The 25,915-nt window shown below is 36.3% G+C and overlaps 1 protein-coding gene across 1 annotated transcript; it reads left to right on the top strand.

Annotated features, from left to right (window-relative positions):
• Positions 1 to 1,540: 1,540 nt before the first annotated feature.
• Positions 1,541 to 1,765, top strand: Smp_182600 (hypothetical protein; the record flags this gene model as incomplete). The annotated part of the gene is made up of 1 exon (XM_018792378.1): positions 1,541 to 1,765. The coding sequence occupies one exon, from the start codon at positions 1,541 to 1,543 to the stop codon at positions 1,763 to 1,765; it is 225 nt and encodes a 74-aa protein (XP_018644518.1).
• Positions 1,766 to 25,915: the final 24,150 nt, after the last annotated feature.

The following is a 25,915-nucleotide window of genomic DNA, read 5'->3' as shown; positions in this document are numbered from 1 at the left end:
TTTACGTTAGTCCTCAATCAGCGAAAGTAAGGAAAGACATGCTGTCTTTGGGGGGCAGTGTTAAGTCGAGGAGGATATTCTCAAATTAGTTGAACATGAATTTTCTGAAAATAAGTACTCTGATAAAGTTGCCATGTCCCTATGTGATAAGACCATTATGGAAATTACTGACAAACAAACAGCATTGCTTGATGGACATTATCAAGTGCCGATGCCCTGGAAAGTGGATTGGGACTCACTTCCAAGGAGTAGATGTAGTTTCATCATAAGCAAGTCTAGAATAGCACCTCTGAAATTTGTCAATGTTTCTCGTCTTGAACTACAAGCCTCAGTACTGGCAGTGAAGTTGATGAGGTAAATAGTAGAAGAAATAAAGCTAAAGGACATGACTGAAATCTACTTCTGGACTGATTTTATAATAGTATTAAATTACATACTTAATACGACATCACGTTTCAAGTATGTAGCATCATCCATCAATCCTGCTGATCTAGCTTCCAGAGGAATGTGTAAGTATTACCCTAACCGTATTAAAGCTTGGTCTTCAGGTCGCGAGTTCCTAACGACTGAGAAAGATAAGTGGCCTGAGTATAGACGAGAAGAAACATTAAAACTCCCAGTCAAGCTAGAGTTAAAGAACGCCACAACCTTGGACACCATGACTACAGTTTTTCACCTTGATAAATTTATATCCCATTTTTCATCATGGATTAAACTCAAACAAGGCACAGCTTGGCTCATCAGATTCAAATGTCACCTCTACAATAAAACGATCGTAGGGGGACCCCTTACGCCTAACGAATTGGATAATGCCGAGACTTATTAAAATACATAAAAGCGAAAGACTTTGAGGAAATTAGACAATGGATTAAACGACACAAGCATTCTGATAACATCCTGTCCAAAATTCATGTTATTGATAAGTTACGTCCAATCTTGATTGACAACCTGATTCGCGTAGGAGGACGTTTGAACTGTAGTGATCTCCCGTTAGAGCAAAAACATCCGATTATTCTACCTAGCAAACACCCTATAACGGAGCTTATCACTCGTCACCACCATCAAGCTGACGGGCACATGGGGGTGTACTACACACTAGCCTCCTTGCGCAAAGGGTTTTGGATCTTAAAGGGAACTACTGCAATTAAGAGGATCATACAAAAATGTATAGGCTGCTGTATTAGATCAGCCAGGCCGATGTCACAACTGATGGGAGACTTGCCACCTACGCGGATAACAACCGACTTCCCGTTCGCAACGACAGGAGTAGACTATTTAGACACAATCATGATTAAGGAGGGACGCAAACCTTGAAAGTGTTACGGATGACTGAACAGTAGAGGATAGAGAGACTCTTCAGAGTGACTGTGGCTAGAGTAAATTGTACCACTGTCACCTCTGAATGTTTTTACGTTAGTCCTCAATCAGCGAAAGTAAGGAAAGACATGCTGTCTTTGGGGAGCAGTGTTAAGTCGAGGAGGATATTCTCAAATTAGTTGAACATGAATTTTCTGAAAATAAGTACTCTGATAAAGTTGCCATGTCCCTATGTGATAAGACCATTATGGAAATTACTGACAAACAAACAGCATTGCTTGATGGACATTATCAAGTGCCGATGCCCTGGAAAGTGGATTGGGACTCACTTCCAAGGAGTAGATGTAGTTTCATCATAAGCAAGTCTAGAATAGCACCTCTGAAATTTGTCAATGTTTCTCGTCTTGAACTACAAGCCTCAGTACTGGCAGTGAAGTTGATGAGGTAAATAGTAGAAGAAATAAAGCTAAAGGACATGACTGAAATCTACTTCTGGACTGATTTTATAATAGTATTAAATTACATACTTAATACGACATCACGTTTCAAGTATGTAGCATCATCCATCAATCCTGCTGATCTAGCTTCCAGAGGAATGTGTAAGTATGACCCTAACCGTATTAAAGCTTGGCCTTCAGGTCGCGAGTTCCTAACGACTGAGAAAGATAAGTGGCCTGAGTATAGACGAGAAGAAACATTAAAACTCCCAGTCAAGCTAGAGTTAAAGAACGCCACAACCTTGGACACCATGACTACAGTTTTTCCCCTTGATAAATTTATATCCCATTTTTCGTCATGGATTAAACTCAAACAAGGCACAGCTTGGCTCATCAGATTCAAATGTCACCTCTACAATAAAACGATCGTAGGGGGACCCCTTACGCCTAACGAATTGGATAATGCCGAGACTTATTAAAATACATAAAAGCGAAAGACTTTGAGGAAATTAGACAATGGATTAAACGACACAAGCATTCTGATAACATCCTGTCCAAAATTCATGTTATTGATAAGTTACGTCCAATCTTGATTGACAACCTGATTCGCGTAGGAGGACGTTTGAACTGTAGTGATCTCCCGTTAGAGCAAAAACATCCGATTATTCTACCTAGCAAACACCCTATAACGGAGCTTATCATTCGTCACCACCATCAAGCTGACGGGCACATGGGGGTGTACTACACACTAGCCTCCTTGCGCAAAGGGTTTTGGATCTTAAAGGGAACTACTGCAATTAAGAGGATCATACAAAAATGTATAGGCTGCTGTATTAGATCAGTCAGGCCGATGTCACAACTGATGGGAGACTTGCCACCTACGCGGATAACAACCGACTTCCCGTTCGCAACGACAGGAGTAGACTATTTAGACACAATCATGATTAAGGAGGGACGCAAACCTTGAAAGTGTTACGGATGACTGAACAGTAGAGGATAGAGAGACTCTTCAGAGTGACTGTGGCTAGAGTAAATTGTACCACTGTCACCTCTGAATGTTTTTACGTTAGTCCTCAATCAGCGAAAGTAAGGAAAGACATGCTGTCTTTGGGGAGCAGTGTTAAGTCGAGGAGGATATTCTCAAATTAGTTGAACATGAATTTTCTGAAAATAAGTACTCTGATAAAGTTGCCATGTCCCTATGTGATAAGACCATTATGGAAATTACTGACAAACAAACAGCATTGCTTGATGGACATTATCAAGTGCCGATGCCCTGGAAAGTGGATTGGGACTCACTTCCAAGGAGTAGATGTAGTTTCATCATAAGCAAGTCTAGAATAGCACCTCTGAAATTTGTCAATGTTTCTCGTCTTGAACTACAAGCCTCAGTACTGGCAGTGAAGTTGATGAGGTAAATAGTAGAAGAAATAAAGCTAAAGGACATGACTGAAATCTACTTCTGGACTGATTTTATAATAGTATTAAATTACATACTTAATACGACATCACGTTTCAAGTATGTAGCATCATCCATCAATCCTGCTGATCTAGCTTCCAGAGGAATGTGTAAATATGACCCTAACCGTATTAAAGCTTGGCCTTCAGGTCGCGAGTTCCTAACGACTGAGAAAGATAAGTGGCCTGAGTATAGACGAGAAGAAACATTAAAACTCCCAGTCAAGCTAGAGTTAAAGAACGCCACAACCTTGGACACCATGACTACAGTTTTTCCCCTTGATAAATTTATATCCCATTTTTCGTCATGGATTAAACTCAAACAAGGCACAGCTTGGCTCATCAGATTCAAATGTCACCTCTACAATAAAACGATCGTAGGGGGACCCCTTACGCCTAACGAATTGGATAATGCCGAGACTTATTAAAATACATAAAAGCGAAAGACTTTGAGGAAATTAGACAATGGATTAAACGACACAAGCATTCTGATAACATCCTGTCCAAAATTCATGTTATTGATAAGTTACGTCCAATCTTGATTGACAACCTGATTCGCGTAGGAGGACGTTTGAACTGTAGTGATCTCCCGTTAGAGCAAAAACATCCGATTATTCTACCTAGCAAACACCCTATAACGGAGCTTATCACTCGTCACCACCATCAAGCTGACGGGCACATGGGGGTGTACTACACACTAGCCTCCTTGCGCAAAGGGTTTTGGATCTTAAAGGGAACTACTGCAATTAAGAGGATCATACAAAAATGTATAGGCTGCTGTATTAGATCAGCCAGGCCGATGTCACAACTGATGGGAGACTTGCCACCTACGCGGATAACAACCGACTTCCCGTTCGCAACGACAGGAGTAGACTATTTAGACACAATCATGATTAAGGAGGGACGCAAACCTTGAAAGTGTTACGGATGACTGAACAGTAGAGGATAGAGAGACTCTTCAGAGTGACTGTGGCTAGAGTAAATTGTACCACTGTCACCTCTGAATGTTTTTACGTTAGTCCTCAATCAGCGAAAGTAAGGAAAGACATGCTGTCTTTGGGGAGCAGTGTTAAGTCGAGGAGGATATTCTCAAATTAGTTGAACATGAATTTTCTGAAAATAAGTACTCTGATAAAGTTGCCATGTCCCTATGTGATAAGACCATTATGGAAATTACTGACAAACAAACAGCATTGCTTGATGGACATTATCAAGTGCCGATGCCCTGGAAAGTGGATTGGGACTCACTTCCAAGGAGTAGATGTAGTTTCATCATAAGCAAGTCTAGAATAGCACCTCTGAAATTTGTCAATGTTTCTCGTCTTGAACTACAAGCCTCAGTACTGGCAGTGAAGTTGATGAGGTAAATAGTAGAAGAAATAAAGCTAAAGGACATGACTGAAATCTACTTCTGGACTGATTTTATAATAGTATTAAATTACATACTTAATACGACATCACGTTTCAAGTATGTAGCATCATCCATCAATCCTGCTGATCTAGCTTCCAGAGGAATGTGTAAGTATTACCCTAACCGTATTAAAGCTTGGTCTTCAGGTCGCGAGTTCCTAACGACTGAGAAAGATAAGTGGCCTGAGTATAGACGAGAAGAAACATTAAAACTCCCAGTCAAGCTAGAGTTAAAGAACGCCACAACCTTGGACACCATGACTACAGTTTTTCACCTTGATAAATTTATATCCCATTTTTCATCATGGATTAAACTCAAACAAGGCACAGCTTGGCTCATCAGATTCAAATGTCACCTCTACAATAAAACGATCGTAGGGGGACCCCTTACGCCTAACGAATTGGATAATGCCGAGACTTATTAAAATACATAAAAGCGAAAGACTTTGAGGAAATTAGACAATGGATTAAACGACACAAGCATTCTGATAACATCCTGTCCAAAATTCATGTTATTGATAAGTTACGTCCAATCTTGATTGACAACCTGATTCGCGTAGGAGGACGTTTGAACTGTAGTGATCTCCCGTTAGAGCAAAAACATCCGATTATTCTACCTAGCAAACACCCTATAACGGAGCTTATCATTCGTCACCACCATCAAGCTGACGGGCACATGGGGGTGTACTACACACTAGCCTCCTTGCGCAAAGGGTTTTGGATCTTAAAGGGAACTACTGCAATTAAGAGGATCATACAAAAATGTATAGGCTGCTGTATTAGATCAGTCAGGCCGATGTCACAACTGATGGGAGACTTGCCACCTACGCGGATAACAACCGACTTCCCGTTCGCAACGACAGGAGTAGACTATTTAGACACAATCATGATTAAGGAGGGACGCAAACCTTGAAAGTGTTACGGATGACTGAACAGTAGAGGATAGAGAGACTCTTCAGAGTGACTGTGGCTAGAGTAAATTGTACCACTGTCACCTCTGAATGTTTTTACGTTAGTCCTCAATCAGCGAAAGTAAGGAAAGACATGCTGTCTTTGGGGGGCAGTGTTAAGTCGAGGAGGATATTCTCAAATTAGTTGAACATGAATTTTCTGAAAATAAGTACTCTGATAAAGTTGCCATGTCCCTATGTGATAAGACCATTATGGAAATTACTGACAAACAAACAGCATTGCTTGATGGACATTATCAAGTGCCGATGCCCTGGAAAGTGGATTGGGACTCACTTCCAAGGAGTAGATGTAGTTTCATCATAAGCAAGTCTAGAATAGCACCTCTGAAATTTGTCAATGTTTCTCGTCTTGAACTACAAGCCTCAGTACTGGCAGTGAAGTTGATGAGGTAAATAGTAGAAGAAATAAAGCTAAAGGACATGACTGAAATCTACTTCTGGACTGATTTTATAATAGTATTAAATTACATACTTAATACGACATCACGTTTCAAGTATGTAGCATCATCCATCAATCCTGCTGATCTAGCTTCCAGAGGAATGTGTAAGTATGACCCTAACCGTATTAAAGCTTGGCCTTCAGGTCGCGAGTTCCTAACGACTGAGAAAGATAAGTGGCCTGAGTATAGACGAGAAGAAACATTAAAACTCCCAGTCAAGCTAGAGTTAAAGAACGCCACAACCTTGGACACCATGACTACAGTTTTTCCCCTTGATAAATTTATATCCCATTTTTCATCATGGATTAAACTCAAACAAGGCACAGCTTGGCTCATCAGATTCAAATGTCACCTCTACAATAAAACGATCGTAGGGGGACCCCTTACGCCTAACGAATTGGATAATGCCGAGACTTATTAAAATACATAAAAGCGCAAGACTTTGAGGAAATTAGACATTGGATTAAACGACACAAGCATTCTGATAACATCCTGTCCAAAATTCATGTTATTGATAAGTTACGTCCAATCTTGATTGACAACCTGATTCGCGTAGGAGGACGTTTGAACTGTAGTGATCTCCCGTTAGAGCAAAAACATCCGATTATTCTACCTAGCAAACACCCTATAACGGAGCTTATCATTCGTCACCACCATCAAGCTGACGGACACATGGGAGTGTACTACACACTAGCCTCCTTGCGCAAAGGGTTTTGGATTTTAAAGGGAACTACTGCAATTAAGAGGATCATACAAAAATGTATAGGCTGCTGTATTAGATCAGCCAGGCCGATGTCACAACTGATGGGAGACTTGCCACCTACGCGGATAACAACCGACTTCCCGTTCGCAACGACAGGAGTAGACTATTTAGACACAATCATGATTAAGGAGGGACGCAAACCTCGAAAGTGTTACGGATGACTGAACAGTAGAGGATAGAGAGACTCTTCAGAGTGACTGTGGCTAGAGTAACTTGTACCACTGTCACCTCTGAATGTTTTTACGTTAGTCCTCAATCAGCGAAAGTAAGGAAAGACATGCTGTCTTTGGGGGGCAGTGTTAAGTTTGTCTTACATTGTTCCTAATCGCTCTCCTTCCACTTCTTTGTTTATTGTTTTATACTACTTATTCATATTCAGTAAGCAGTTGTATACTTAACAATTTTCACATTTACATTGTAACGCAAGTTGTACTGTAACATTCGGAAACGTTCCCATATATTTATAATGTTTATTGTACTTATCATTGTATTTGTCATTGTAATTACTGTACTTTAATTACTGTAACGGTTATCCACAGTTGCGGATTTGTTTAAACACAACAGTTTCCATATTGTTTGCTCTTGGTTCGAGTTTCGATTGTTCATAATCTGTTGTCCGATTTCGACACAGCCATCGGCTGTCTTTGTACTATGGAAGCCTTTACTATTTCATTCTTGAAAGATGCGTTAAACGCCTAGACACCTCACAAGTTGAGGTTTGTAATTAAACTTTGTGTTTATATAATAATAGAACCGCGTTTTTATTTCATCGCAACATAATATGAGGCTCTACAATCTTGTCACTGAGGACTATTACATAGACAATTTAGCTATAAATGAGTGCATAAGTGTCTGTGACAATTCATATACACACATTAGGTATGTGATCTGTCGAGATCTTGAGATTTTTACAGATTTATCAATTGGAGTGCTCAGAACACTGTTTTCGTGTTATTATTTGTGAATTCATCTCCAACACATACCACATAGTTATCTCTACGTTAATTTACACCGTCGGAAAGTTCGAGAAAGTTTTTATGAATATTCTTTTCTGAGTCTTTAGCTAAGAAAGGGCATCTTGACTTGGTGAAGCGTATACAAACTGGTTTGTCTAATGATGCTATGGATTGTGTGCCGTATTATAATATATAAGTGAATGTGCATTATGACGAAGTGAGTGTGAACACGCAGTTAATAAATATGAAAAAGAGTTCAACGTCTGTGTCGATGTTGTGTTATCTGAAAGCAATTAAAGAGTGGTTTGTATTAGATATCGGAACGTTCTGAACTATTGTTTAAGCGCTTTGTGGCGTTAAAAGAATCAATGAATTTTTCGCAACCGCAAATGAAATTATTTTCATGCATGGGTTCAATTCAGTTGATAAGACAATGTTTGTCAGACAAGCCGCCTATTATCTGTGGTCATACATGGCCTGAAAAATTAGAGAACTGACCAATTTTGTTTGTCCCTTCGACATATACATACATAAACACATATTTGTAATATCAGAAACATTCCGAAAGAGTGATCTATTACTGTAAAGTTCCGTCCATAACTCGTATTAACAGTTCTCAACTTTGGTCTCATTGGTGTGGATACAGTTCTGAACGGTGACAATAATGATGATGGTGAGGCGGATGATGAAGATTATGTCTATGATGAGGTTTGTGACGATGATGTTGATGATGATGATGATGATGAAGTACATGAGACTGATGAATATAATCCTGATAATGTGGATGATGATAATGATGATGAAGTATATGAGACTGATGAATATAATCCTGATAATGTGGATGATGTTGATGTTGTGAATGATGATGTTAATAATAATAATTGTATTATTTATGATAATAATTTGTTTAATCTAACTAATCGTTTCAATATCCTCCTCGACGGAACCTTTTGCTTCTAAACAGTTTATGAAGGCTGAAGTTTTATCAAGTTGACCTGTCGGTTCAAATAAAGCCCATCCTAACATAGTTAGTGATGCATAGGGTTGTTTAGGTTTCCCGATACGCTGATCGATAACCCAGTGGGCCTCTGGAACGTCAACACCAAGTAACAAACCAACCTTGTCACAAGCTATGGTGGGTAGCTGTACACCTTTCAAGTGTTTCCATCTTTCTTGGAAGTCCGTTGGTAGAATTTCTGCCCTTTTAATAGGTAGGTTGTTTATAGCATATGCACCTTCGATTTTGATTCGATTAGTCTTCTCTAAAGATTCGATTTCGAAATTAATAAGTTCAGCGTTCTGAGATGACGCTCCAATTACAGAAGATATGTTCAATCTTGTCACTGTACCTGAAATTCCTACCTGCTTTGCCACATTACTAAGCAGTAGTGTCGAGTCTGAGCCATTATCTAATAATGCAAAGGTATCCACATGTCCTGTGGGACCATGTAACCTGACTGGCACAAATCCTAAATACGTTCCAGCAGAATAAGTAGGATTACAGCATGTTTGTTTAGCATCAGGTTCTGTGTTGTGAAGAATTCTATGATGACGTCGCTTGCAGCCATCAATTTCACACAACACAGATTGCCGACAGTCTTTTGCTCGATGACTGGGTTTTAAACAATTAAAGCAAAGTTTAAACTTCTTCAGTAATTCTAGCCTTTCGTTGTGTCTTACTGCTAGCAGTTGTGGGCAAGATACGACTTCGTGGGTATCAGAGCAAATTACATAATGAACTTTTCCTTTACTCGACCATGTATGGATCGTAGCTCTAATAGAAGCAGACCGGTTGTTCGATGTCGTTTGAGCTTTGTAGCTCCCACTTGCTAACTGTCCATAAGTGTTCGTGGCGATTGACACTTTCTTTTTCAAGAATTGCAACAAATCATCAAAATTCGGTTCTAGCCCTCTTCTTAGAATATCGTCTGCAACTTCCGCCCATTTAAACTGTATACTTCGTGGAAGTCGTCTCACTATTCGTTTTAGATTGGTCGAACAATTCAGATCGGCATTTCTGCCCATCTGTGTCAAGGCTATCTTACAGTTAGTCATGAGTCTTGTTAATTTCCGTAGTCCCGATACATCGTCTTGATTTAGTGGCGTTCCATTTAACAATTCTGTTAAGAACGCTTCTACTATGTCATGTGGTTTGCCAAACTGTTCGTGTAAAATGCTAATAGCTTTGGTATAACCTTCTCTTTCTGGTAATAAAACACAGTGCTCGATAGCGTCCTTAGCTGCGCCTTCACAATAATGTATCAGGTACATTAATTTCTGAGTATCATCCTCTACTCTGTCAGCAATGTTAGCCTTGAATCCCTTTATGAACGTCCAAAATTTCAAAGGACTTCCATCAAATTTCATAACCTCTATCTTAGGTAAACTGGCTGTCATAACTAGTGACTTGATACTATCCGCTTGTGCTTTGAGTTGCACCGCTTCGCTCAAATGTGCAGTAGTGTATCGGCGCCTTAACGGGGCTGCTGGTGTTACGTCCCCAGATCGAGACCCCAATGACTCGTTAATCTCTTGCTTTTCTCACTTGGCTTAAAGAGTTCGGGGTTAACTCTAACAATCGTTTGCGTAGTTGAAGTTCTCTAACTCAATCTTTTCTACTTCCTTTTCCCTAGAAACGACTCCGTCTTCTATGCTACATCTAGTCTCTACATAGTCGTCCATTACAGAACAGCTGTCTTTGGGGTTAAGTAAAACATTATCAAGAGCAATATTTAAAGAAATAGGTGAATTCACCTTAGAAACTGAAGGAATGATATTTTCAGCATTAGAATTGTCTGTGTCTTGGGAACTGTCATCGTTGTACTTCATCATTCTCGTTTTCGTCATCGTTGGGATGAATGAACCAGACTCGATTCCGACCAAATTAGTTACAGCAAGTATCTTCACCAATTAGGACCAAAGTTCAGAACTGTATCCACACCAATGAGACCAAAGTTGAGAACTGTTAAGTCTATCAAAGCGTCCAAATGACTCGATTGAGATACGCGCAAAATCGAAGTTCCAAAACAACGATTTGTCTACATAAGCGGTTCTATTATTATATAAACACAAAGTTTAATTACAAACCTCAACTTGTGAGATGTCTAGGCGTTTAACGCATCTTTCAAGAATGAAATAGTAAAGGCTTCCATAGTACAAAGACAGCCGATGGCTGTGTCGAAATCGGACAACAGTTTATGAACAATCGAAACTCGAACCAAGAGCAAACAATATGGAAACTGTTGTGTTTAAACAAATCCGCAACTGTGGATAACCGTTACAGTAATTAAAGTACAGTAATTACAATGACAAATACAATGATAAGTACAATAAACATTATAAATATATGGGAACGTTTCCGAATGTTACAGTACAACTTACGTTACAATGTAAATGTGAAAATTGTTAAGTATAGAAATGCTTACTGAATATGAATAAGTAGTATAAAACAATAAACAAAGAAGTGGAAGGAGAGCGATTAGGAACAATGTAAGACAAACTTAACGTTTAGTGAAAACCTCATGAAAGAAAACTGAAGAAGCGGAAGAACACCTGATAAATGTTTGACATTTAGTAAAAAACTGCTAAATCTTAAGATCTCGACCGATGATATACCTAATATCTGTATATGAGTTGTCACAGACACTTATGCACTCATTCATAACTAAATAGTCGATGTAATAGTCTTCAATGTAAAGAATTCGACAAGATTAGAGAGGCTCATAATAACTCGTAGATAAGTAGTAGTGCACATAAGTGATATTGTAATCATTGCAGTCAACTATGAGTTCCGTGTGAATGGTAAATTTGATAGAGTGATCTGTCGAAACATTTTATCAATACCAAGTTAAACACTTCCATATTTCTTTAGTAAATGATGATTGACAAACTATGGTTAAAAAGGTGTCATCAAGACTGATTAGGTTTTCTACTATGATCTTTTTGTTGATATGTGTAGAATAGGGTCGACGGTTTCCTTAAAAGCTTTGCCTTAGGGATGATCTAAACCACAGTTATCATAACATGAAAACTGTGTTCTGAGCACTCTAATTGATAAATCTGTAAAAATCTCAAGATCTCGACAGATCACATACCTAATGTGTGTATATGAATTGTATATGAATTGCACTCATTTATAACTAAATTGTCTATGTAATAGTCCTCAGTGACAAGATTGTAGAGCCTCATATTATGTTGAGATGAAATAAATACGGTTTATTGATTACAATGCGTTTCTGCCGCACAATGTCATTTTCTGTATCATTTTAATCATACCTATCCCTTTGACTGCGCAATATGGTCTTCAATGAATTATAAATGTGAAAGGTATGTGTTCAGTTAACAAAAATATAGAAGGCAAAATATGAAAAATAACGAAATAAACAGTCATCTCTAAGCTTTATGGAATTGAAATCATGCGTCAATATCTTTCCCAATAACACCAGTCAACATCCATACAAATGAAGACTATTCAGTGAAGTTTCTCTTTGATCATTTAAATTTCTGACAATGTACAAACGCATTTATAGTTGGTTAGCAGAGATGGATAGTGGCTAGCAGTGGAATCCAGGACGCGCGTTTCGTCCTATTTGGGACTCGTCAGCTGGATGTACTTGCATCTCAGAGTTGATGTTCACTCTGGGACTCGAACCCAGTACCCTCGCTTCAAACGCCATCGCGTTATCCACTCGGCCACTGAGTCCTGACAGCCACTTGCATGTGCGATGGGGTGAAGTTTAAATTCACTTGATTCAAACAAACAATACCAAGTGCATTTATAGTTGGTTTATTAAGCATGTAGTAAGCATGTGGTAAAATAGTAAAGTTTTACATAATTATCAAAGATATTTAAAATCATTCAGGTAGTAGTGTATGCGAACACAAATAGAGATAGTCTTATGTATGTTAAAATACATTTACAGAATATCTTAGTGAAATTGTATAATAATACACCTTATTCTTTATTTTTCATAGTTGAAAGCGTGAATCAATTGAAGCTAGACCACCATGGAAAACCTGGAAACACTGGACGGCCGTACAGTACAATAAACATTATAAATATATGGGAACGTTTCCGAATGTTACAGTACAACTTACGTTACAATGTAAATGTGAAAATTGTTAAGTATACAACTGCTTACTGAATATGAATAAGTAGTATAAAACAATAAACAAAGAAGTGGAAGGAGAGCGATTAGGAACAATGTAAGACAAACTTAACGTTTAGTGAAAACCTCATGAAAGAAAACTGAAGAAGCGGAAGAACACCTGATAAATGTTTGACATTTAGTAAAAAACTGCTAAATCTTAAGATCTCGACCGATGATATACCTAATATCTGTATATGAGTTGTCACAGACACTTATGCACTCATTCATAACTAAATAGTCGATGTAATAGTCTTCAATGTAAAGAATTCGACAAGATTAGAGAGGCTCATAATAACTCGTAGATAAGTAGTAGTGCACATAAGTGATATTGTAATCATTGCAGTCAACTATGAGTTCCGTGTGAATGGTAAATTTGATAGAGTGATCTGTCGAAACATTTTATCAATACCAAGTTAAACACTTCCATATTTCTTTAGTAAATGATGATTGACAAACTATGGTTTCGCGTCTCGTCCTATTTGGGACTCGTCAGCTGGATTGAATTGAATTAACATCACGAACTAATATAACCTCGAAAACCACTGAAAACCATGAAGTATTGAACCGCGGATCATCTTAATCTGTGACAGCTCAGCAAAAACAGGTTGATTGTGCCACATCACCCGTTAACTGATATCAGTTAAGAACTCACTGTATGCTGTGTCAGTGGTTTCAGGGTATAATACAGTTCACAGGACCTAAAGCTCGTCAGTTCCGTTGACGGGCATTATTACTACTTTTATGATCCGATGTAATGCTTTTCTTCCATTTGTTAAACTTGGCTTACAACAGTAAAAGTAGTCGGACATTGACGCGTTTGCTGATGAGTTTGTAGTAATCGTAATGTAATAAATTTATACTCAAGCATAGTAAATAACAGAAGACAATTATTGATTATTTTGAAGAGATAATAATGCGAAGTCTCAATATCTTTAAATTATCATTCGTTATAAAACCATTCATAATGAAATGAGGTCGTGCTCAATGTACAATGTGTATAGTGTAATTATCTAATTCTACTATGAATCTTCATCTTCTTTCATACAACATATGATACATTACTAACCATTCATGTAATTGACTTCAATTGAAGTTTGTAAAATTGATCAAAACAACAATGCATAACATAAAGGTAATCTCCTTCTTTGTTTCTTTTTATTTTGAGGAGAGAATAGAGCAAATTTGGGAATCTCTATCTATCTGTTTACTTAAGTTACTTTTTAAAGTCTTATACGATATGGTATAAACAAATTTCATGGATCTTCTTCTTCGTTTTCATCAAAAACGCGCTGAATTCAGCTTGAACTGGAAGTCATTGAAATCATGGTCACTCATCAATTTGCCATTATAATGACGAATTAGGACGATGATGATGATTTCGATGATGATGATGATGATAATAATAACAATAATAATAATAATAACATCAATCATACACATTATTGTTATGATGGGGTCCATTATTTCAATTACAGATAAAGATTCAGTGATAGTCAGTTATTCTTGGTAATTTCAATCATCAATTCTATTATCTAATGAGAACTCAATTTATTTTTATCCGTCCGAATAATTCAATAATAATAATAATACAGTGAATGATATGAACACAATTATTTGTGTAGTGAAATACTACTGAAATTTCATTTGAGTAGTTAAAGATTATCGGTCAAAAATTCCTTAATCTGGTGAAGGTATAACTAGCAAAATTCATCTGTCGTTTATTCATAACGACTTTAAATAGAGGAATTACATAGAACATCCATCTTACTCTTCGTGTTATAATTTATTCACCTGTTAGAAGGAAGCATTTTCTACGTGCTTGAGAACATCTTCTAACGTGGTTAAATAATGATGTATATAAACAATGAGACTGAACGTAGTTGTTACCTTGACGTGTTGATCAGGCCTGCCTACCGTCATAAATCAACTAATATATGTAGGCTATAAAATGTATTGCCTACCGTCATACTTTGTCAAACTTTTTGTTGTGAGATTAGTAAGACTAAAAGCAGTAACTTAATGCTCGAGGGCGATGTCGAGCTAATGTGTACATAAGCCTGTGACAGCAATAAGGTACTATCGTCAAACCGCCCACATGTAAAGCAATGTTGCTTTATCATAACTGATGCAATGATTATAAAGAGACAACTCAGAATGCGTGATACTTCACCTTATCCCATCAACTTATGTCTCCGGTGGATGGTCATTTTGAAGCACAAAGCCAGCACATCAAGTACTCTACAATAAAAAGAGAGTGCACGATGGGCCACAAGCAGTTGTTCGTAGAACCGTGGGGTCACGTTTCAACGTTCTTAAGACCATCACTAATTGATGAGCTGATAATAGAAATATAATCAAATATAAATATGATTTATCTAGGAGAATAATATATGAGAAGTCCCATGTAATTATAGATGAACTTTCATTTTTACGCCATAGGTTATTGGCCTCAGGGATATTAATCAGTACCTTCATATCAATAGAATATGTAAGTAATAATCCATTAGCTTGATGAAAAACTGGAATTAATATGGAGAAATCTAAAATCATCGAAATTCATGAGAAAAAAATCTAAGAATACCAGAGAACATGCGCTTGTTGTTACCGATTTGATATGATTGGATGCTAGTTCAGTGGTGCAAAAGATAACTGTGCATGAGTTAATTCAAATACCTTGTGTCAGAGTCCATTATGCAGAACCGTGCATGCACACTGCTGTGTGTCTTCTTTAAAACAAATTAAAATGAATCTTTTTTATCGGATTTTTAGCTGAATAATCACGGTAGGTAATTTCAAAAATACTTCGATTGACAATTGACTGTATGATAAAAATGGTTCTCAGATTGTTCTGGGGGATTCTGTAATTATCTATTCAAGTACATACGTTTGTCTTCACTAGTGTTCTCCTTTACTACAATTTCAATTAATGCTAATGAGAAAGCTGTTTTTAACAAGGAATGTATGATTTCAATTGACGATATTAGTGGAAACATAGTTAGCCTCTTTGCTTATGTTTATTATTATCTATGGTCTTGTAGTGTCGGTTTCTATGTTAACCCTATCCACCTTATCTTAACTTGTGCACAAACAAATTTATCCAATACTTTTGATCCATATTTTGACGCTGTTTATTATTCACTTATCAAACATCAATGTTTTTATATGGGCGGATGTGTGTTCACTTCTTATCGTACTCATCGCACGTCTGTAGCTTATTTTTGTATGACGTTAAATAGAGTTAGCTCACTCGTATTCGCCATCGCGCGTCATATCGCTTTGCTTACTTTTCTTTGCTTGATTTTTTCGCCCGTTTGTTCTGATCAAATATTGTATAAAATATACGTATTTGAAATTCATTCTCGTATTTGAATGATTTCATTCGGTTATTCACCGACGCGGAATATTTTGGTAATTGTGTACGAGGATAGGCGACCTATATATTAAGATAGCAATAATATGTTAAAGATCACTTGTCCGATCTTACTGAAGTCAAATGATAGGCAACTTAGGTCTGTTGATCCATGTTATAAATATTTCGAATATCGAACACAGATTTCTAAATCATTTATGTTGGTAAGTACAAATATCCTTTCGTTGAAGAAAGGCTTCAGTCCTGCGTATATGAGTTTCTAATATATGTGAAGGATAACAATGAAAATATCATAAGACGGATATAAGTGTATACGTATAGATCTACTGTCAACTATATATACTCTATGAATTGATTCTTTAAACTGGTTTTCTACTTTCCTTCGACAGTTTAATTTTCTTTCTGATGCTTAAGATTTGTTTTAAAGTTTATATTTCTTATGTTTTCTTCGCAAAAATAAACGGTTTACTGTTTAAAAATGTAAAAGTCGCCGAATACTGACTCATCCAAATTACGTGCTTACTTCCTTACGCTTATTTTCACAAGCTCAAGCTATTGACTAGCATTTTTTGGCTCACACTGTTCCGCACCTTCCTTTCTAATTCTATCTAATTGTTGTTCATTCTTATTACATTTTATGTAATGACCAGTGTAACTAAAAAACATTGAGCACCCACACATCTATATTCGTTTTAAACAATAAGAGTAATCATGAAGAATACGCCCAATTAGTCCAAAGATGAATTGTGCAATAATTAATTGAATGAAAGACATACCTTCAATTAACAATCAAAAATTTAATTTTGAACGATTTCCAATATGATCGTGTGAAAAACGCATTAAGTAACCAGTTACATTCTGATTACACTATCAAGCAGTGTTCAATGATCAACTGAATTCAATAACATCTATTGAAGTGTAATATGTGGTTGACAATTTACTCTCGCTTTCTCTCATCGATTCCAGTGATTCATTATTATCAGTCCAGGATAATACATAGAATATTCCATTGATTACCAAGATGATATCAAAATCTGCACACTAATTGACAATAGACTATTACTCAACCTGAAAAATCATCACTATTCATGCAATCTGTTTACGGAAATGAACCACTTTCCGTCAGTGACAATTTATACTCTGTAAAGAAGAATGATTGAAATTGCCAGTAAGAAAATGTATTACTGTTTGTGAAGCGTGAAACTTCATATAATCCCAATAATCATGTGCCCTAATAGTGAGTTACTTTGGGAGGCAGTTATTCTCAGAGCTCTAATGAAAAGCAACTATCAAAAAAGTGTTAGACCATATCCGATATGAGACGTGTATCATCAGTCACAATAAACGATATCTCAAATTTACAACTGTAAACTATACCATTCATTCAAACAGAATGATTTAGATGTTAAGTTTTTGAATTTTAGTGCTGAAACATTCAGGTGCAGTCCATAGTAGAAGTGTAGATGCGCATTGCTACGCATTTGTTTCATACGATAAAATAACTACCCAGTATTCTTCAGTTCCATAATATTAAATGGTCAACGTCAACAATTTGTACAGTAAACCATATCACCTAAAAATGTCACTTTATAAATACATATGGGACAACTCTGTCCACCTCTAATTTCACTAAATATTCATCAATATCTCACCAACAGCTTTCGATAAACATAATGCATATCGTTCAACAACTATTATAGTTTATTTACAAGTTTAATAACGAAATGAGTTTTGATAATGGAAAGCCTAGTAACATTAGCCTGTTTTCTTAATTTGAATGGCAAGCCCGTGTTGTAAACCTCTCCTTATGCTTCTTGTGTGCAAAAACACCCAACTACTTTTCCCCTGCATAGTGATTTGATTTATTTTCAAACGTTTGTAAGATTCGGTTCGTATAACGAATGATGCAGTGTTCTAACGAACCACCTATCTTATTCATTTATGCTCGCATTCTGGGAACTTATTTCTTGGTTTCAATCGGCAGAACTATTTGTTCTCGTGTTATTCCTCTGGTCGCTTTTTATACACGGCAAATTGATTGATCAGTTCATCTGGGAATATATCTATAAGTTTATTTCCTTAAGTCGTTGACCTTCACTGACGGAAGTAGATGTCTCAAGTTCTCTCCTCTGTAATACACACCCTCATTTAAATTATTTAGCTATTTGGCACATATCTGCACAGGGATTAACGTGTGGATTAACGAGAGAAATGACTAATAATTCAAAAGCTTCATATTCTACTAAGTTTCAAAAATATCAGCAATCAATACTGACACTAGAGAGAACACATTTTACACTAATTGACTGTGGGATAAAACAAGTCACCACAGCATTCAATAGACAGTTGAAAAATAAAAACTTTTAAAACCTAGGTCAATGTTTCTTCAAATAGCAACTGTTATGGATTTAATCAACTAGTTCAAATATGAATTTGTTGTGAAACAGGCATGAATGTCACTTGCCATTAAAATGAAATGAATTGCTTAGGACAGAGTTCGAAGGACAGTCACAATGGGCAGCTAATGTACCTCCACGAGAAATAAAAGGCATAAGTGAGGATATTTGTTAGTGAAAATTAGCACCAATAATTAGAAAAGTGAGTCAAACATTTGATCAACAGACCAAAAGACATACTGAAAATGTTACAGAAAAATTATAAAATTCGCATATTAACCAATCAAGTCGAATTCTGTGGTAAATGTGTAATGATCACGATATGAGATTTCAATTAAAATGAAATGTCGAATAAAAAGTAGGATAGCTTACAAGATGAACTGTCACTTTATGTCAAAACAGAACTGTGTCTACAAATTTGGATGTTTCGATATTGTCATGCTTCCGATTTTGAAGAATCATCTCGCGACATCTTTACTCGAACCGAAGTTTATCTTTGATACACAAAAAAACCACGTATTAATTCCGTAAATCTGGATGTACTTGAATAAACATTGGCAAAAAGCAGTTCATGTCATTCATAACCATCACCATATCGTCATAAAAAGCATGAAAATACTACAAAATGGTTTTACAAATACAAAGAAAGAACAGTGGCTGAAGCGATACATCGAATGCTCAACTCTACTGCTCTGTCAAACAAAGAGATGCTCAATAACCATCAAACATGTACTACCCATCCAAGCTTCTGTGTCCGATAATATTCGAAATTCGAACCATTATTGCACATGGAAGTTAAACTCCGTCCATTCTCACACAAAGTTCACACACTTTTTCATCTCTAAACCTACACATAAACAAACACAAATTGACATAGACGTATCAAATAATTCCTCTTGACTGAAACGATGAGATATTGACTTGTTCAGACCTATTTTTCGATTGATCGCACCTTATGCACCTGCTTTGTTTCTTTTTTAATACTTTAAAGTGCCTTGATTTCGATCTGATATTTATTCTCTGATGAAGTGGTTGACATCGAGTAACGAAAGGTCAGACGTCTGATTCTCGTACTCACAGAGATATCAACAAATTTATTATTTTTATTTATAACAATTTTTCGATAAACAATTGATTTGAAATTATCACGTCAAACTTAGCTAATGATAACTATATTCTTACACAATTTATATGAACGCTTTACCATCACTGATTATAATCCAATATGTTTCAAATGATTCAGATAAAAGTTGATGTTATTCATTCATATGAATTCAAATCATTCATATACTTAAGTTCACTCACCTGAAGCACTGTATTCAGTCTTGTAGTTTATACACAAAAATGAGTCTTATTCATGAAATCTTTCGTGTTGTAAATTGACCGATATTAGAAGGCAGGAAGTCGGGTGCTTGCTGCCTGCTCTCCTGTTTAAGAATGTACATTAGCACGAATTCATCAAATTGTTTTTAGAAAATAGGCTGGCCATCAACAAACCAACAGGCTGAAGTCAGGTCTTCCTTCATCATAACGAATACGTATCATAATTCACCATCGAAATTTTATAACACTTTGAAAGTAGTATTACTTAAAAGCCGAAATAATCACCTGATACCAGCTTTCGTAAACTCAAAGACTCAACAGCAAGTAATTACGAAACAATATATATGTAAACTTCATGAAGTACCACAATTATCAGAGTGAACACCCTCTTGAACAACAGTAAAACAAATGTTGGTTATCGATTAATATAAACAACACACCTTCAGTTATATCAATTGTTGTTGACGGAAATGCATAAAAACAGAAAATGTGAACTGAAGAATCAGTGATCACATGATTGACTTGTTTCAGTAAATCGCTGTCAAAATTATCTCTATGTTGCCATTATTCACATGATTTTGCACCCATTCATGGTAGACTAGATGAATTGAATTCTGAGTTCTAAAAATACTACCTTCACTGTTTGCGATGTCGATCTATTTTTCAAACATGATCAGATTGAGAAAATCAAAGTATCATTAATTGTTCTAGATCTGTGTTATGTAATTGAGGAATGGCGTGAAATAGGTCTTTCAGAAGGAGAAGAATAGGTGTGTTTAAGTAATCACAGCGGCTTTCTGAAAAATAACACAACTGAAACTCTTCGGAGTCAATTTTGCACATTATGCTGACCCTATATGTACTTGTTCTGACTGATGACTTCGAGGAAATAAAAAGTCACATGTAATAATGTCAGATGGTTGGGATTGATTCGAAGAATCCCTTTGTAGCATCTCATTTATCTTCACCTATATTTGTGTTGGAAGAGCAATGTTAGATTGTTGGGATCAGTGATGTAGGCTGATTAGATTAGAACATATGTTTCCATCTTACTTTTGACCGACTCCAACCAACCTATATAAGAACAAGGTTAGCATGTTAGATTGTAAATCATATCACAGTTCAATGTATAAGACACAATAAGATGTTAATATAATCAAATATGTGTGATAGTCGTCAGTTATCTTTGTAATGAATCAATACTAATCATTCCATTTATCCACAAGGTACTAATTGTTCCGTATTTTGTGTAAATTGACCACATTGATTGATTGATTCATACAAACGAATTGCTTTGAAGTTGAAATTTGTCAATTTATGATCAAACATTTTTGTAACCTTGTGTGACAAGAAAGCATCATTTTCATATATATCCCGATAAGTCAATCTTATTTCCGGCCAATTAACCGCAAGAAACTCTTTCACCTCGCATTAAATGTAGAGAAGAAACATGTGATATAATACTATTTTGAGTTGACTAGTTTAAAAATTGTTTAAGTAGTACATTTATGACATGTATTATGACAAAGAAGTGCTTCGAAAAGGGACTGTTATTTCTTGGTATATGCATGTCTTGTTGACTTATGAACGGTGCTATTGAAATCATTTCAGATATAAATTGAAGATGGTCAGGGTTTACAGAGACAGTTTTGATGTGAATTAACACCAGGTAGGTGACTTTACTTAGTAGATTCTCTAATTGGAATGACCGAATATTTAACCTTCTTTTGGTCTAATTTATGTGTCAGGATAACCTTACATTTAATAGAATATTTATTGCGCTTTCACAGGAGTAGTATGCATCATTGCAGAGAACAAAGGATGGGAGCGATTTTTTCTTGTAAGTAGATTATGGCGGATTAATTTGGAGTGTGGAAAATTTACAGGTCATGTAATCCATATAGAGAGATAGTTCAGAGTGGGTTTGTTTCACTAATGCTAACAAGATTCAGATGTCATCATTAGAAGTTTTTGCATATTGAATTACTTGACTGGATGTGAAGGACAGTTTATTAGGTATATTGCAGAAAACAATTAGACTATGTTTGAGTATCCTCTTTCATAGAGTATCAAGCTCAACTTCATTACATCAGAAATAATGGTTCCCGATTCAATGAGTTCAAACATTTCGAAGTGTAAATCGTCTCTTCATTGATTACAGGCTTAATTTATCTTTCATGAGCACACTATTAAGAATAAAGTTATGTTATGCAATGAGTTGTCGATACACGATCTTTGAACACGAAAATACGTGGCTTTTTGATACAGAGGTTACGAGTTATGCAACCTTTTGAACGTTCAGACTAGGAGATATAGATCAATACCTGTTCCGTGAACGACAAATCGTAGAAGTACCTAAATCCACTACTGCATTTAACGTAGATAACACTTCAGTAATAATGGTGAAACCTAATTCGAGTAATGTATTGCCGAAGCATATCTATTCAGATTTATCTGTGTCGACCTACAACTACCATTTTAAGCACTATTGCGCTACCTTGTTTAGCTCCATGCTGATGCAATTTCGCATATTGTTCACCTCACGAGCAGGAAATGCATACACGCTTTCGAAATTATATGCAAAAGAAGGGAAAAAGCACACAAGAAATCTCGAAATAGAATGCATTCATATTCTTCTTATGCATCAACGTTTCTTGTTTTATTGCAATATAGAAATGAGAACAGTCTGTGATGGTCGATACTTGATGTTATTCCTCAAACGTCGTAGATTGTTCGTCTTGATATCCGTTACTCCGTATCACCCCAACGGTGTGTAAATCATGAAGCTAATACGAAATGTTGATTGCGTTTATCATTGAAACACATACAGATATCCAAAATTGCAGGCACCAAAGGCAAACATGAAACGGTAGCGCTCTATAGCAGATGAGTTAGCGTGCGAGTCGAATGAGCGAGCGAGTGATTAAGTCTATAAAAGAGTCAGCGAGTAAGTGATTTCTGCTGACATAGTAAAAAACAGAGAACGTTCTCTAAAACGACCAGAATATCTCCTGAAGAATATCAACTTCTTTTATGAGTTCGAATTTGTTGAGACAGACATAGCGGGCAGACAATTTAAGTATTCAGGTGGAGATGTAAAACGTAGTAGATAAGTGAACACGTCAATGATAAAATAAAGTGACTACCAACACATTGACTTTCTTTGGTCTTTTATGACTATGCTCCGTCAATTCAACAGTCACAATTTTATGTTCACTACAAAACAATATTCACTTCGTTGGCTCAATTTTCCTATCCTCTATTCACTGTTTGGAAAGTTATTCACATTTATTTGATTCCCCGTTTCTTATACTGTGTTATTTATTTTCTATATCAACAGTGTAAATTTACGTTGTAGATAAAAACAGATAAAGTATAACAAAATGAATGGCATACTTGTTCTGACTTTGATTAACAAATGACTCTGTGCTCGACAGTCTAGAAAATAGTTAAGGATCATAGGTGTAGCAAATTCTTTCTTCCACGAAATGCTTAATGGCGATAAAATACATTTCAATTCTAACGCAAAATACGACGAATCTAAATATGAAATAATGATTTACAATGTGTTCGATTTCACGTGAAATGTGGTGACGTCCACCTAACCACTATACAAGGCTTGAGTCGAAATTCAATACAAACATACATTTGATGAACAATGAAATATGTCTATCCAGAATATCGCTTAACCGTGAGTTAATCAATAACAGTAATTGGTATGGAACGTGACACAAAACGTGATGTGGCATAGGTCATCAAAATGATTTTTCATGGCATCGTAGTCAATAAGGATGAGACATGTTTTGAGGTCGAGTCTGAAGGCATTGTGGTTACAGATGATACATCCGTGGCTCCATAAACTGAAGGCGTGAAACCTAGTTAACTCTATACGACAAGTGTTACTAGACTCACTCGAAATAAGATAGTAGATGATTTCAGTGTTCATTCATAGCTGAATCAAGATCTTCTTTGAATCGACGGACAAAGTATCCGTTTTCACTACATTTTGTCTGGACAAAAGTAGTAGTCATATGTCAAATGAAAATTTCATTCAATTTTGTTCTCTCTGCGTCGATGATTATCAGTCATATGAATGTAATGATAGAGAGTGACATTCATTATCATTTCGAAAACTCTTATCATGCTCACTAGACAAAAGAAAATGTCACATAGTCTGATTATTCGGATAAAATGTGGTGATAAACAACAAGGAAGTACAATCTTTCATATTTCAACAATGAAGAGAACTGAGGTCAACAGACAGATAACACCATAACATTATGTACACTATTACTATCACTATTGTTACTTTTAGAAAAATAATTCTTATGTGAAAATACATAATAATTTGGAAGAAATCAAATAGATTTGATGATTATATGTGATATTGAAACACGTTTTCCTGATTGAATCGTCAAGTCACTGAAGTCGATGTGGATAGTTTGAAGTGGACGAAAGGAGAAGGTGTTGTATTTCGGTCATACAAGATTGTTCATCTTGAATTATTTGTCCTCGTTGGACAATATTTTCTACTTGATCACTACAACCATAACGTTTTGTCGTCAAACACATTGTGTCGAATGAAGTAGATGTGTTAAAGAAGACTATCTGCTTTTCAAAATAGAAGGGAGGAAATACTAATAATTGAATTAACAAACAATCAAGGAAAACCATTACGAAACTGAAATCCGGCAATTCTGTCTCTCTGTTCATCACTAGTCAGCATTGTCAATTAACCTAGTTTTAATGAAATTCTCCAAAAGTGTTTTCCGGACTATATTGAGTTCATCATCAGCTGTGCCTCCGGTACACATTATCTCCGCGGAACGTTTAGGAACCTCTAAGCCTTAATTGTTTCTTGAGACTGTCCTAATGCGTTTCTTCCTGACGAAAACAAATTAGAATTCAGCAGAATAGAATGTAGTTTTCAAAGATCTGGATAGTTTGTCCTCTGAAATGCAAGATGCCATATCTCCCTGGAGTTTGTAGTAAAAGATGCTTCGTAACTGTGCAAGTTCATTCAAATTAACATCCTGATTTCTGACTACATTCAATGATTGAGATCGTTAAGTAGCATTTTCTCGAATGGTTTATAAAATTAAATTCAACCCCTCACTATCAATTACGTCATCGGTGAATATTCGTCTAGTTCGTGAAGATGGAAAACAGATGAAATTCCTTCCACTACTTAGAGCATCGAAATCTGAAAAGTCCACATCAGCCTGTTTTTATTCCAATCGAGCTCTTCTTCGATGGATTTGATGGTCTCTGATAACTTTGTGGAACTCCTCTTTTTTACCACAGACTACTGTTTCCCCATTTATTCATCTACAAATACATTTGTGCGACTTCTACCGAAAGATGTACAAGGCGAAAAGTATGAATAGAATGAATGTTTGACATTCATTAAGAAAAAACTGTCAGGTTTCAACACGATATTAGATATCTATTCATAATCATATTATTAATGACCTCAAACGTTCACCGTAGACTTAGCTTACTGCCTTATGAATTCTCAACTCACTGAAGACAATTGGTGAACGGTCACTCAAAATCGTGGATTGGTTGAAGTTAGACATTAACACCGTTGGACGCCGGCTCAGTGGTCTATCGGTTAAGGGCTCAGGCTTGAGACCGGTAGGTCCTGGATTCGAACCTCGCGAGTGCGGGATCGTGGATGCGCACTGTCGAGGGGTCCCATAATAGGACGAAACGGCCGTGCAGTGCTTCTAGGTTTTCTATGGTGGTCTAGCTTCAATTGACCCATGATTTCAACTATGAAAAAAATATATAAAATACAAAAAAGTCAAACATACGGTAGACTACTTGTCATAAGATCATTAGTCCATTCATATTCATTTGGAATATTTAAACAAGAAATACACGAATCACGTAGCATATTGTAAAATTTAATAATGAATCCG

This window comes from Schistosoma mansoni (assembly GCF_000237925.1).
Source record: "Schistosoma mansoni, WGS project CABG00000000 data, supercontig 0327, strain Puerto Rico, whole genome shotgun sequence".
Classification (NCBI taxonomy): domain Eukaryota; kingdom Metazoa; phylum Platyhelminthes; class Trematoda; order Strigeidida; family Schistosomatidae; genus Schistosoma; species Schistosoma mansoni.
The sequence above is the reverse complement of the archived record's forward strand: the minus strand, read 5'-3'. Positions and strand labels throughout refer to the sequence as shown.